The 16,164-nt window shown below is 42.1% G+C and overlaps 1 protein-coding gene across 2 annotated transcripts in view; it reads right to left on the reverse strand.

Annotated features, from left to right (window-relative positions):
* Positions 1 to 2,060, reverse strand: part of LOC109835264 (indole-3-pyruvate monooxygenase YUCCA6-like) — a 10,475-nt gene extending 8,415 nt beyond the window's left edge. For both annotated transcript variants that reach the window (XM_020403253.1, XM_020403248.1), the window contains exon 1: positions 1,317 to 2,060. In XM_020403253.1, the coding sequence (XP_020258842.1) occupies positions 1,317 to 1,982 (666 nt within the window). In that variant the 5' untranslated portion in view covers positions 1,983 to 2,060. The remainder of the gene's footprint in view (positions 1 to 1,316) is intronic.

A 16,164-nucleotide genomic window follows, 5' to 3' on the forward strand; every position in this document is an offset into this window, starting at 1 on the left:
TGAGAACTTTGGAGAAAAAGAATAATAGCATTTACCACAAATGAGTCCACTAGCTGATTAATTATACTTTTGTTACTCAGTAATTATTAGGTTAATGGGATTAATCTGATTTGAATGCTGATGAATCCCATGAAAGGGAGAAGGAAAGATGCTGACTGAGGCTGGAAATGGAAGGTAAGAATTCGGAAGGGAAGTAGAGAAACAGGCATCTGATGTGGAAAAAGGGCTTCCTCTTGAAGAATCTCTTTCTTGGCATGCAAAAATCTTATCTTTTTCTGTAAACTAAGGTTTTGTTTGTACTATAGCATACTATTCTAATACATAATGGTGCAAGTGTGCAAAAGTTGAGTTTGATCCTACATTCTTTTTGCTTTGTGAACAGTAGAAGGAAGCAACAACAGATAGCCGGCCTGCTGTGCAATTGTTCAAGGAAATCAAGTTCATCATTCTAACTACCATACTCAATGGATCTTTCTCGACAGATAACAAGGAATGGATCTGTAACTTGAGATTGTAAGCTGTTAGCTATTAGTGTAATCTCAGTTCTACTGAGAAGTTGATGTACAGAAAGTTTCAAATTTGGAAGATGAATGAAATTTTCATTGATAAAAAAAATTAAGAAAATTCTATGAACAAATATGAAAGGTGCGGCTAAGAAAATGAGATTATAGCAATGCAATAACAAAAACTATTTACGTTACAAAAAACACATAGTAGTGACATTGAACATTGAGATTTTCTGGGGAAAAAGTCTCTTTTGTCTCAGCACATAAAAACAGAAAAAGAAAGAAATGTCAAAGGAAATCTAAAAATATTAGAGAAGACATAAAACCCTGAAAAGCAAAATATCAATTAGTAACAAATACAAAAACAGCAATTAATCATTAATGGTTACACTACAAGCTACAAAACAAATCAATGTTAATTAGCCAAAATTAAGAAATATCTGTGATAACAATCAATATAAACCTCGTAGTTAGAAATGTTATGAAGACTAATACAGGTTATTTCTGCTAAAAGAGCTACTAGTAACCTTGATCAATGGCTAAAAAAATCATGATAATCATCAACATGTAACATAAAAATCTAAAAAACTCTCCATGCTAAAAAAACTAGGTTAAGACAGTACTATGTGTCATTAAATTATATGGGGGGCAAAAAAGAAAAACAAATGTTAATTTAGCTCTTGATAACTATTAAAAAAAATCTTTTCCACCATACTAAAACTTCAAATTTGTACGCCTAATTAAATTAAGGATTATAGTTTTATGTTCTCACATAATTCAAAAAAATAAAAATAAAAAAGAACTACTTACCCTATCTCTCACGACAATTGTTGGGCAAGCATTAAAATTGCAAAGATCCAAGCAAACCTCCATCCCAGAATTCCCACATCCAACAACAAGCACTCTCTTCCCCCTAAACAACTCCCCACTCTTATACAGACTCGTATGCATAACACTTCCCTTGAACCTCCCAATCCCTTCAATATTAATCTCAGGCCCAACAACAGCCTCCGCGTTCTCCCCCGTCGACACAACCAGCCACCGACACGCATACTCACGCACCCTCGTCCTCACCCGCCACAATCCAACCCCGCGATCAAACTCAGCCCTCACCACTGTTTCTTTAAACAAGGGTCTTATATCGAATTTGTTCGCATAGCTTTCTAAGTAGGAAATGAATTGTTGCTTTGAGGGGTACTTTGGGAATTTTGGAGGGAAAGGCATGAGAGGGAGCTGGCAGTATTTCTTGGGGAGGTGGAGGTGGAGACGGTCGTAGGTGCTGTGGGTCCAGAGGGAAGCGATGCAGTTCGATCTCTCGAGGACTAGGCTGTCAATTCCTTTCTCTTTGAGGCATGCGGCAGTAGCTAAGCCTGAAGGTCCGGCGCCGATGATTACTGGGTATGGGATGAATATGGGATGCTGCTGATGATGATGATCGTGGAGTTGTTTGCGTTGGATTTCTCTGCAGTAGCCCATCGAAGTGCAGTATATTTTTGTTACATGGGTTAGGGTTAGGGTAATTGGCTCGATCTCTCTTGTTTGCAGGAGGAAGTAGTAAAGCAAGTGATAGAGAGAGAGAGAGAATGTGTGAGTAGTGGAGATGGCTTTATATATTTGCCCGTTGCGTTTAGTACATATGTCATTGGTAAAGTATAGTGATCGAAGCAGGCAGCTGGAAGTCTATTGCAGGGCCCCGGCCAAGCTTAAAAATACTATTATTAATACTATGGCGACTAAAAGTAATTATTTAGTTGCGCGTATTAAATAATATAGTTAGGCTATCTTGTTTTCTTTTATATATTTAGTTTCACGTTGCGTAGCATTTTATAATTAATTTATGTTTCTGCTGTTGTGTTTAAGCACTTCAATGCAATGAGTAATATGGTCTCTTTTGTTTATAAAATTAAGCTCTATTTTTATCATGGTACCAGAGTCTTGTTAATATTAACCTTAGAGAGATCCCTTATTCTTCATCGAACTCGGAGTCGTCGAGGGAGTTCTCGGAGCTCCCCCTCGGCACCCCCGATACTAGCTTCGGCGTTAGTTACGTCCAATTTATCTCAATCTCCCGGTACCCTTATCCCTAGGCGGCTGCACCTCCACCAATGCCCCTGCCCCAGATCCCATCAAACGCACAACATAGCGTGGGCTCCCCCTTGCACACAGAACCACCCACCACTCCTGCTGCCTTCATGTGCAGCACAACCAAATTAACATCCTCAAATAAGCCCATCAAGTCTTCTTCTACGTGCAAACACCCGCACACTACTGGAGATCACCCTCAATTAATCTCGTCGCTGCGGCCTCATCCCCAACGGTTTGCAGCCTCATCCCCAACGGTTTGAATTCTTGGGGAAATATCCTCAACGGTTTGAATCATTGGGGACATTGTTGGGCTAAAGCAGCTCCAACAAAAAGCCTTTTCTGATGTCTCAACGGTTGTAATCATAAAGGACATGTTTCGCCCCTAGTGTTATAACCGTTTAGTCTGCTACTGATATTGTAGCGCAAGTATAGATACATATACACCCTGAGGTCCTGTTTGGCAAATGGTTAAGTGAGGGGTTAAGGAGATTTAACCCCTTCTTAACCTGCCAAACACAACAAATCTATATAAGGGTTAAAGTGAGTTAACCCTCCATAATTTGCCAAACATAAAAAATATAGAAGAGTTAAGTTAACCCCTCTAGAGGGGTTAAAATGAGTTAACCCCTCAAAATGAGGGGTTTACTAATACTCCTATTTAGATGGAATAAGAGTTAACCCTTCTAATTATAAAGAAAATAGTCAAAATCATAGTTATTCCCAAACACTAAAACTGATCATAAGGGCTAAAATAAAACTTATTTAACGGGTTAATAATTTAGTCCTTCGGATTATCAAATGGGCTAAGTACATTAATCCTTCTCTTTAACCCCTCTTCATTAACCATTTGCCAAACTGGGCCTGAGTGAATTTGTTCTGACACTTACCATCAGGACTATATATAGGGGTCTATTCACTGTTGGGCTATAGTACATGAAGCCTATCGCAATAAACCCTTGAAACAATATATACCCCCACATGAATTTTTGGATGTTTACCAAAATCTTTATTAATTTTGGAGAAAACCTCTCTGGACTCATTCACAATCACAAGTTTCATCCAACCATCATAATCAATGCAATCATCCAGATTTTGTTGCTTGAATCTTGCCACGTCAGGTCCCTAACATACGTGGCAACCTCTTAATTTTCTCTTAGAGAACATGTATATTTTTGTGTATAGTTGTGTACGTGTGTATTTTTATGTATATATGTGATCGGTGAATTACTTGTAAGACGGTCTGTCCCATATGTGAGAATAATAAGTATACTGAAAATTAAGTGCAAATTAAATGTACATGGACAGACAACTACCTTACAAACAATTGACAACTTTAACACAAAGATACACAGGCATGCATGTAACTTATCTGATTGCATATAATGCGTGCAGAGTATCTACTATAAAGCAGAGAGAATATACCATATACCAATCAATCATAGAATCAAACTTGGGAGAGATTGGCAACCTATTGTAGGGTAGATATCTAACAAACCCTAGAGTGAGATCGATGTGGGATTACCTGAACCAATATAATACCTTAATTTTATGGCTAAGTTTTTATAGAGAACCAATCACTACTGTGAGATTCTGGCGAGAGGCCAGAGATCCAAGCAGTGCGCGCGTGCTCCTTTTGTTCAGTGAATCTTTCTTGGAATATTCAACGTACTTAAAGGTGAAAACCCTAGAGTAACGTGCAGAAAGTTGTGTTTCTCTGCGACTTGGGCCCCTTTGTTTGCCCGGAAATATTCATTGAAGTAGGTGAATATGGACTCTCTCCGCTAGTTTCAAGAAGAGAACTATGTTTGTTTTTCTAAAAAAGTTACTTTCGATATTTCCTTAAAAACGTCATCTCTTCTTTTTGAATCTTTTTTTCTCTCATCAAAGCTTCGAAATACCTCAGAAGTAAGTGTAATCGAGTCAATTAATTAAGAAATAAAATTATTTTTGTTTTGCATGGATATTCTCTATTAATTCTAAATAAAATCCTGAAAGATCTTCTTTCTCTCTTCCTAACAATATTTATAATTGCTATCAAACCAATAAAGTGAATGAAGTAAAAGAAACACTAATTCATGTACTTTCAAAATTTGGACAAAAAAATGTAGTATTAATTTCCACTACTTCCTACTTCATAATTTTAGAAGTAATAGATTTGATTTATATCTTACTTCTACTATTTACTATCAACCAACAGGTCCAGTCACAAAAACTATACTACATGAAACGCAAATGCAACAATGTTCTGAACCATATATGAGACAGTTTTAATCTCCAAACTCTTTATGTTTTTCTTTGTAGTTCAGAACACCCCTCTGGCATTCGAGATGTAATAATATAATTTCTACTCAACATTTTTGGGTTCTAAGTTAAACACCAGAAATTATGTTAGAACAACTAGAGTTTGAGTAGGGTATTTGACCTGGCCTCAAAAAAGATATTTTATCTTAATTTCAATTTCTAAGAGAAAGTGTTTAATGGATCAGATCTATGACATTATATGTTGTTCGCTGGAAAATTCGTAGGTTTCTTTGTTATTGATTCCATTGTCATCTTGAGTTACAACTTTTTGAGTTACAAAAGATCCGGTCTTTTTATAAGATCCGGTTACAACGAAAATCAAATAAAAATAAACAAAGATTACAACTTTTCTCCTTTTGTGTCGAACGAATCGCGAGCTCCTGTTTTGCGGTCGCTCGCTTGGTGGGTTCTTTGCCTGCGCCGGGGTTGTTTGCCGTGGACCACCGCGAGATCTAGATCCGGTCGGATCTACGCAGTACGACGGGTATTATTTCACCAAGGAAATAATAGCCGGGGAGGATTGTTTCACCAAGGAAACAATCGTCCAAGTCTCGGGATCTAAGACCAAGCTTAGATCCGGAGTATGCCTGCGTAGATCTGAGATCTGATCCTCTCGAACACCTGTCTTATTTGACGTTGATGATCGCCGAGCACCAGATCTGAAAGAGTGAGTCCCCGAAGTCCCAAAGTTCCAATCTTTTTTTAAGTTCCGAGTCTCCAATCCAGCAGGGCTTCGCCTCTCCAAATTTACCCCCCTTTTGAAATGAAGAACCCCTTGGCGGCCGAGCCACCTAGAGGTGGCTCGGCCTCCGAGCCACCATTTGGTGGCTCGGAGGTGGCCGAGCCACCCCAAGGTGGCTCGGCCACCGAGCCACTTAGGTGGCTCGGCCGAGCCACCACTTGGTGGCTCGGCCACCGAGCCACCTTGGTGGCTCGGTGAGCCGCCTCGGTGACTTGGTTTCCGAGCCCCTCCGGGTGTTTGGTTTTCTGCTGTTTTCCACCTTTGGGTTCTGTCCGTGATTCGGTTGATCCAGACTCTGATTTGATTCCTGATTTGGCAGTAAGTCGGGTTCCTGATTTGGCAGTAAATCCGCTTCTGAGTTCGAGTCTGAAACTGATCTTGATTCGATCGTGATTCGTCCGAGTCTGTTCTCGGTTGGATGACTCGTTAACTCTTCGAACCTTTGGCTTGATTCCACACGTGTATGGATGCATTCCGTCGCTTGATGCGATTAGTCAATCTCGTCGCCTCGTTGGTTTGTCGGTTTGTGTCGAGCTGGATAAAAGGGACCTATATTGCGTGCGATTAGTCAATCTCGTCGCCTCGTTGGTTTGTCGGTTCGTGCCGAGCTGAGCTAAGGGACCTATAAGCAATTTTATATGCCTACAGATACCCCCTCCAAAGTATTTCAGTCTCGTTCTTTTATAGAAGAGTCTGGAATACTTTGGATATGCATGTCCCAACCTTCAGTCGGTGTAATGGGACCTTGGAATGACTTGTGTTCTTGATTCCTTCAATCCTTCAGGCTATTCGGTGCTTTGTCGAATGTCTGTAAGGGTTCCGGTGCTGCATTTATTGTCTGACCGTTTGTCGGAAATTTTGAACCTTGAAGTCGATTCCTGATTTTTGATCTTCAGCTCGTAGAATTGACCATCGATTGCTGGCGTCGAGTTTTTATGTGCAACGCGTTGTCCGGCGTTGTGTTGTTGAGTTATCCTTAAGAATATTTTTTAGAAAAATACTCTCCAGAAACTTCTCAACCAAAATTAGGGAACAGTTTATACTCATATACCTTATTGGAGTAAGAAGCAGTTTATACTCGTATGCTTTTCGGAGTATTTAAGAAGCAGTTTATACTCGTATACTTTTTGGAGTATTTAAGAAGCAGTTTATACTCGTATACTCTTTGGAGTTTTGAGAAGCAGTTTATACTCGTATACTCTTCTGAGTGTTGAGAAGCAGTTTATACTCGTATACTTTTTGGAGTATTTAAGAAGCAGTTTATACTCGTATACTTTTTGGAGTATTGATTCTTTCATTGCAACGCATTGATCGGCGTTGACCTAGGGTTACGCGTTGTCCGGCGTTGACCCTGGGGTTTTGACCGTCGTACGTTGACCTTTTGATCGCAACGCGTTGACTGGCGTTGACCTAAGGTTACGCGTTGTCCGGCGTTGACCCTGGGGTTTTGACCGTCGTACGTTGAATTTTTTGCTTGCAACGCGTTGACTGGCGTTGACCTAGGGTTATGCGTTGACCGGCGTTAACCCTAGGGTTTCGAATTTTTTGCTCGCAACGCGTTGACTGGCGTTGACTAGGGTTACACGTTGGCGTTAACCCTAGGGTTTCGAATTTTTGCTCGCAACGCGTTGACTGGCGTTGACCTAAGGTTACGCGTTGTCTGGCGTAGACCTTAGGGTTTTGAACGTCGTACGTTGAATTTTTGCTCGCAACGCGTTGACTGGCGTTGACCTAAGGTTACGCGTTGTCCGGCGTTGACCCTGGGGTTTTGACCGTCGTACGTTGACCTTTTGATCGCAACGCGTTGACTGGCGTTGACCTAAGGTTACGCGTTGTCTGGCGTAGACCTTAGGGTTTTGAATGTCGTGTGTTGCTCAGGTCACGAGACCAACTAAAGAAGCTGATGCGTCAGTGACTTTCGTATTTATAGGATTTTTGGCAAATCCTCAGCCATCAACGGGTTTGATGCGCCTTTACCGACTACCGTTTGAGTCGGGCTAGCATGCGGATTGTTTAAGTCCGTTCCGCATGTGACGTTACGCTAAAAGAGTTAACCCTTTTAGTGCTACGATATTGAATACGTAGACTTCGTCTTTCTCACGGGAATAGACTACCCGGCGACGCGTGTTAGGCGTTGACTTTAGGATTTTTGGCTAACCCCAAGCCTTTAACGGATTTGATTAGCCTTTACCGACTACCGTTTGAGTCGGGCTAGCATGCGGATTGTCTAAATCCGTTCCGCATGTAACGTTGTGCTAAGAGAGTGAATTCTCTTAGACTTTGTGCTATGATGTTGAATACATAGGCTTTACCATTGTTATGGGAATAGGCTACCCAGCAACGTGTATTAGACGTTGACTTATCCCTACTTAGGCTTCGGGATGAGATACCCCAGAATCGAACTCTGGTGTCTTTTTCAATCGGTAAAAGACTAAACCGGCGACACGTGTTAGGTGTCGACATATCCTTTCTTAGGATTCAGGATGACATTCCCCATGCGTGTAAGGCATGGATTTTGGTGTTATTAATAACAACCTGCCACAATGTTGAATATGTGGACGGATGTTCTTTTCAACGGTTAAGAACTAACCGGCAGCGCGGGTTAGGCGCAGACTTATCCTTGCTTAGGTTTCAGGATAGAATACCCCAGAATCGAACCCTGGTGTCTTTTTGTACGGAAAAAGACTAAACCGGCAGCGCGTGTTAGGCGCAGACTTATCCCTGCTTAGGATTCGGGATAAACTTCCATACCTGTGAGGCACAAATTTTGGGTTTTGAAAAAGGTGGTGTCTTCTCTTGGGGCAAAGACGAACCCGAAATGGGAGAGGAAGAATTTTATATTCTATCTCCCGAAAATGAAGAAGAAGAATTTTATATTCTCTCTTCAATTGGAAAGGAGACTCGAGGTGGGATCTCCACCCCCAGAATCCGGAAAGGTGAAACTGAGAGTGGGATCTCCACTCCGAGAATCGAAAAGATTCGGATAACCCTAACTGTCGGAAGGTTTGATTACCGAACTAAAGATGAATTTCTCGTTTATCGAGAGTGAATTATGGTTTTGACCCTAACTGTAGGAAGGTTTGGCCAAACAGGAGTTTGAGGTGACCCTAACTGTAGGAAGGTTTGATCACTCGATTTGAAAGTGGACCTCTCGTTCATTGGAGGAATCGAGAGGGGATTTTGGTTTTGGTCCTAACTGTAGAAAGGTTTGACCGAATGGAAGGTTTAAGACGATCCTAACTGTAGGAAGGTTTGATCGCTTGATTTGTGGACCTCTCGTTCATTGGGAGAATCGAGAGGGGATTTTGACTGTGGTCCTAACTGTAAGAAGGTTTGACCAAGTGGGTGTTTTGAGACAATCCTAACTGTAGGAAGGTTTGATCGCTCAATTTGTGGACCTCTCGTTCATTGGGGGAATCGAGAGGGGATTTTGACTGTGGTCCTAACTGTAAGAAGGTTTGACCAAGTGGGTGTTTTGAGACAATCCTAACTGTAGGAAGGTTTGATCGCTCAATTTGTGGACCTCTCGTTCATTGGGGGAATCGAGAGGGGATTTTGACTGTGGTCCTAACTGTAAGAAGGTTTGACCAAGTGGGTACTTTACGTCCAGACTCTAACAGAGAGAGTGTTGAGTGCATAGACATGGTGAGAATGGGAGTTCTTATTCATTACATTGCTGTGGTTTTGGGAACTTCCCATTACATAAATCGTCCACCCCCAGTTTCCTCTGCGGAACTGGTTCGGACATTATTATCAGTTAACTAACCGGGTTATCCTTAAGAATATTAGCTTAATATTCTCCAGGAACTTCCCGTCAAAAGTGGGGAAACAGTTTAGACTCATATACCTATTGGAGTATCAGGGAGTAGTTTAACCTCTTATACCGGTCGGAGGATTGAGAAACAGTTTATACTCGTATACTCTTTGGAGTTTTAGGAAGCAGTTTATACTCTTATACCGGTCGGAGTTTTGCCATTCTCAATTGGCTTACCTCAGCGTTATGACGCCGGCTTCAACCAAGGTCTGAATGCTATTCTTGAGAGCAAAGCAATCCTTGGTGGGATGAACGACCCTCCTGTGGTATGCACAGTACTTTGGGTCCGTAGTGTTGTCAGCTTCCTCCTGATTTGTGATAGGTGGTAGCTTGATCTTGTTACCTTCAAGGAGGGATTCGAAGATGGCTGGAACGTCTTCGTCCTTGAAGGAATACTCTCTTTGGAGTCTCGGACCCGAAGTCTTTTGCTGCCTTCGGGATTGCTGTTGTGACGCTTGATTAGCACCACCAGTAGCTGCAGGTGTTTTGCCCTTACCACGAGAGGCGAAGTTTGAGTCCAGAGGATTAGCCGTCGGTAGGTTCCTCTCGGCCTTCTTCCTTCGGAGGAAACGTTCGGCTTGTTCACCGCGCACCTTCAGATCCTTCCAAGTGTCAGACGGTGCTGTTCCCATTGCTTCCAACACGTCCAACGCAAGGTTGTTGTGGCAAGTTTGGAGGATGAATTCCTCTGTGATCGGGTCCCGGCAATTCATCGCCTTGTTCCGGAACCTTTTGACGAAGGTGTCGACTAACTCCCCGTCCTTCTGCTTCTCATCGAGCAATGATCCGATAGATATCTCGGTGTCGTCGTCGAAGAAGTTGGCCAGGAACTTGGTCTCCATGTCATCCCAGCTGTTCACGTTTCCTGGCTTGAGGCGGCGGTACCAATCGAAGGCGGCTCCGCGAAGAGTGCCGACGAATGACCGCACCATCAGAGGCTCATTGCCGGAAATAATACCCAGGTGCGATTTGAAATAAATCAAATGCTGAGTGGGGGAACCCTTCCCATCGAACGGCGTGAAGTTGATTAAACTGAACTTCGCCGGATAGGGGATCGATTCCCATTCTCGTGGGTATGGACAGGGAATGCCTGTTTTCTTCGTCTCTTGAGCGGAGATCAATGTGTTGATTTTGCTCTCGAGATCTTTGATCTTCAAGTCTTCACTTGTATCTTCGTTGGCATCCTCGTTACCACCCCCTGTATTGACAGGAGGGTTATTGGCATTGTGAGCTTCATCCCTATCTGCGTGCTCCTTTTCCTGAATAATCTGGTTACGGCGGTTCGATTCACTTTGCTGGTTCCTGAATGCATGGATTTGCTGCTCATGCATCTCTCTCATCTGCTGCATGGCCATCTCCATCTCGAATTTGAAACTTTCTTTCTGCTTAGCCAAAGCGTCTTCAAGCATCTTGGCCATTTCTTCCGCGCTTATCATAAATGACTCGCGGGGTTGTCCTTCGCTGGACACTGTATTGTCCGATGCGACAGCAGAGCAGGAATCCGATTCTTCATCTTCCGAAGGCAATCTTGTCCGAACCCTACCATAAGTTCCTCGTGCGATGGCTCCGGACTGCAGACGGGTTACACGCCGGGACGCTTCCAGAAACGATTTGAGATCAATCTGTGTCGATGTCTCTTTGCTGGTCATGTTGGCGGTGACCCTCGGAAATTCTCCGTCTTTAACCACCGTTCTTCTTTGCCGGAAACGCCTATACCTTGGTTTTGGCGTTTCGGTGCCGAGCCTTTCGAACACTGAAATTCTCTCGGGGACTACCTTGATGCAGTTGCATTGAGACAGTACCGCCCGAATGAGCTTTGAACAAGGGCACTGAGTTTCCTGTTCTCGGGGACTCCTCTTTCTGGTTCTGTTCGTACCCCCAGCACGATAGTACAACTCGTCATTTTGACAGTCGGAGTAACCTATCGTGTGTGGGCACGACTTCTCAGGTATAACATTATCACTATCAGATGATAATGTTTCCATCTGAGGGCGAATTGCCTTCCTTGGACTTTCAAGAGTCACGCGCCTTGAGACATGCCTTTTTGGGCGTGAATTCTCAGCGGGCTCTTGGACCTCAATGCGCAAATTAGCGCGCGCAGTTGCCTTGAGCTCCTTGTCATGTTGGAGGTAGCGGTGACCCCCAGCGTGTTGATTCGTTCGGGGTTTTCTTAGTGGGCCCAAACGTTCTTGGATCGGAGCTTTGCTTCGCTCATCGGGAATTGGACCGAGGCGCTCCAAGACTGGCTTTCTTCTTCGGGAGGATTCTGCATGATCTCCCGGAGTAGCTATGGGAATTCTCGGCGACTTAGCTGGGTTCGCCGGAGGTTGAATTTTGGTTGGAGGCTGCAAAGGTTGCTCCTTAGCCTGAATTGCCGCTTCAGACTTTGGCCTCCAAACTTTGCGAGTTGGTGGCGGCTTCTTGGCCACTTCTTTCTGCAACTTTCTACGGGCTTCTTCGGCTTGAGCCCGTGCCTGCGCTGATAGTGCGCGGCGTTTGCGGATGCGTTCTTCCAGCGTCGAACGATTCCGTTTGACACGGACCCATTCCATTGTTGGCGGCTTGGAAGAGGCGCCGTTCATCTGTTGTTGAGGCTGTTTGCCTCTCTTGTTCTTCAGACCCGCGTTGTAGCGGACTCCGTCGGTGGACTCCATCGCTTTGGCGAATTGTTTGGCCAAGCGTTGGCGTTGCCTTTGGCGGGCTCTCTTTGAGAGAGTCACCGCTCCTTTGGTGACGGAGGAATTGGTTGGAACCAGCTTGATCTGGTTGGAGATTGGTGGAGCCTCATCTGACGCAACTTTGGCGTCAATCGAGATGAGGTCGTCGTTGGTAGCTTCAACTTCTTCGTACCAACGCACCTTTCTGTTGGAAGAGAACTTGGACTTCTTGGACTTGCGGGGGGAGGTTGATCTAGACGAGGATGAAAGGTATTCCTCGAACTTGGTCTGATCGAACTCGTATTCGACCTCCTCCACGACTGGGATCAAGATCCGCGGCTGCGACGCTCCGATCTCGGCAGCGAGATCGGTGGCTCCCACTGTGGTCGCCAGATTGTTCGCTGGAAAATTCGTGTCTTTCTTTGTTATTGATTCCATTGTCATCTTGAGTTACAACTTTTTGAGTTACAAAAGATCCGGTCTTTTTATAAGATCCGGTTACAACGAAAATCAAATAAAAATAAACAAAGATTACAACTTTTCTCCTTTTGTGTCGAACGAATCGCGAGCTCCTGTTTTGCGGTCGCTCGCTTTGTGGGTTCTTTGCCTGCGCCGGGGTTGTTTGCCGTGGACCACCGCGCGATCTAGATCCGGTCGGATCTACGCAGTACAACGGGTATTATTTCACCAAGGAAATAATAGCCGGGGAGGATTGTTTCACCAAGGAAACAATCGTCCAAGTCTCGGGATCTAAGACCAAGCTTAGATCCGGAGTATGCCTGCGTAGATCTGAGATCTGATCCTCTCGAACACCTGCCTTATTTGACGTTGATGATCGCCGAGCACCAGATCTGAAGGAGTGAGTCCCCGAAGTCCCAAAGTTTCAATCTTTTTTAAGTTCCGAGTCTCCAATCCAGCAGGGCTTCGCCTCTCTCCAAAATTTCCAACCTTCTCAAATGACAAGGGGGTGGCCTATTTATAGGCTCTCAGGACAGTGCCCGCAAAAAGAGAAACGTCGGCCACCGTCGGCCACTGTCGGCCACCTCGAGGTGGCCGGCACTGTGCCGAGCCACCTTGGTGGCTCGGTGAGCCACCTCGGTGACTTGGTTTCCGAGCCCCTCCGGGTGTTTGGTTTTCTGCTGTTTTTCACCTTTGGGTTCTGTCCGTGATTCGGTTGATCCAGACTCTGATTTGATTCCTGATTTGGCAGTAAGTCGGATTCCTGATTTGGCAGTAAATCCGCTTCTGAGTTCGAGTCCGAAACTGATCTTGATTCGATCGTGATTCGTCCGAGTCTGTTCTCGGTTGGATGACTCGTTAACTCTTCGAACCTTTGGCTTGATTCCACACGTGTATGGATGCATTCCGTCGCTTGATGCGATTAGTCAATCTCGTCGCCTCGTTGGTTTGTCGGTTTGTGCCGAGCTGGATAAAAGGGACCTATAAGCAATTTTATATGCCTACATATGTACATCAAAGGGATCATGACAATCCTTAAATTATTGGATTTCGAGATTCGTACACAGAGTAGGGATTCAATAATTTATATTTTTTTATACATATTTAATATTATGAATCGTGTCTACCGAATACTTTCTCATTTTTCAAGTCCTATTTATCTTTATTGAGGGATAATATGTTTCTTTATTGTGACGTCAGGTAAGAAGGTAGTCAACGAATTAAATAATCTCCTCAGGATTCTCTAGAATATAACACAATAAAGATTCGACCATTGCTTAGCGTACATCTCCTTCCATCAATCAAATCCAACCGGTTCTAAGATTACTCCAATAAAAAATATCTAATGTAACTTGACCAATATTTAAGGCCATTGCTTAAATATCCAGCAACCCATGAAAAAGCAAAAACTCATTACAGTGAGTGAAGAGACATTGCTAAACCTTTGCAGGAATAATTTAGAGCAATTAAACAATTCACAAACTCAACACATACAAGTGCCGTAGCATGGTTCAATGAAAAACCAAAGCAGTGAAACCTTTATTCATAGTAGGGAATATTTTTAAATTTTTTTTTTAATTAAGAATCTTGAAAAAGGTTGAAAACTTTATTGTTGGTCTTAATTACATGGCAAACTTGGAAGTTGTTTTTCTTCCACAATGGAACGATATTCCTATGTTCATGATGAGATCCTCCACAGAATAGTATTTATAAAGTTCAACTAGATAGATAAGCTATAACAAAAAGTTACGCACCAAGACCATTAATAGCTAGTTGTAAGGTATATATTATACGGAAAATGCAAAGATATATTTCATGTCTTTCTACAAAATTTAGAAAGCAAATAGTTAATGTTACGTACAACTGATATAATATACAAAAGGCACATTTGAGATGCCATGAATGATGAATCTCAAATGGAGATTATTAAATGTGGAAGCACTAAGAGATCCAACCAAAATGCCCGTTTACAAATTAAAGCCAGGATCACATCTTGCAACGTAAACAAACTCAGTGGGAGCGCTAAATAATATACAAAAAAGTAACCATATGAGAAGCCGAGAATCGTACCTTGATGCTTCATCCTATAGTTTAACAAAAAACAATTTAATTTATCATTTTACATGCAATATCCATGAGACTACGTTATCAATATATATGTTTGACCAAGAAAATGTGTTTAATAAGTAAGCAATGCAGACCTCGTCTGATCATTCAATAATGTGAAAGAACAAAGTGCAATCGCTATTCGCCAATCTATCAGACCAAGAACAAAAAAGGGTCCCAAAAAAAAGAAAAAGAATTTGGCAGTGTTACACATAACCCTCTAAACTTTGTTTATCTCACTTAGCCCCAGAACTTTGAGGTTTTTCACTAAACCACTTTGAACTTTGAACCATTCTCCCCGGAAGGCTAAGGTTTCACTGAGGGAAAAAAAAAACCTAAAACTTAGGAGAGAGGGCATAGTGCCTATAAATGAGAACCGACAAACTTTAGATGTTTTCAACGCAATAAAAATTTTAGTTATTTATAAATTACATATAAGGAGGTCTAATGTGAGAAGTTCAAATTTCGAGGGGGTTTGTTAAACGCCCAAGTTTTTTTTTTTCCTTTTTTCTTTTTTTGTTTTGGGGTTGGGTGGTTGTCAGATAAGAAAAGTTTGGGGTGATTTTGTGAAATTAACCCTTAAAAAATGAATGTGTTAATTCAAGCACAAGAGTCATTACATGAACTATAAACAAGTAACAACAAACTATATTCTCCAAGCACTTCCCTCATAATAACATATTTTTGGTGGATCATGCAGCCAACGGTACAGAGGAAAAGCATAAAGATTGTGAAAATAAACTTTAGAAATTCCAGTCCGTCCATGTGCAGGAACACTATTATTAGTGGTTGCACTTTGCACATTAACGCTAGTATATATTATTAGGACATGGCACATTAAGTCAACCACAAAAGAAAAATGTTTTTTGATCGCGAGTCAACCAATTTTAAAGCATGCGGAAAACAACAATAATGCAGAATATAACGTGGCTAATACGACAGCCAACGCCACACATTAACTACAGAAGTGTTAAAGTTTCATATATTATCAAGATTAACTAGATAGTAGTCAAAAATTTTGGAAAAAGTTGATACAAGACACATTCATAAAACTATCGTGAACTATTGGGATTTTGCACAAAATTACAATAAACTATTTTTAATGCAGAGAAAATATCACAATATTCAAAAATATATATTTAAAAAAAATCATGTAATGTTAGTAATTAACCTAAACATTGTTAAGAAGCCTAAATGCCCTAATAAATAAGAAGGCAATCAACCAAGTTAAGTATCACAACTAATACTTGATAATTATTACTGAAATGTAATTAACTAGTTCTTCAAACGAGGCAGAAAAAAAGGGTATGCTTCAAGTTATATTTACATTCAAAAGAGAAGGCAATATAGAGATTCCAACCGTGAAGAAAACAGAACATTCAAGTTGAAGATTCCGTATGATTGAGATTTTCTGGCCACTGGTCTCTGTCTCTGAATGAGAACTATGTTACCAAAAGAAACCCATGTTTCATTTGAATTCATTTTATTCTACGA

This window comes from Asparagus officinalis, chromosome 1, assembly GCF_001876935.1.
Source record: "Asparagus officinalis chromosome 1, Aspof.V1, whole genome shotgun sequence".
In the NCBI taxonomy this organism is placed as follows: domain Eukaryota; kingdom Viridiplantae; phylum Streptophyta; class Magnoliopsida; order Asparagales; family Asparagaceae; genus Asparagus; species Asparagus officinalis.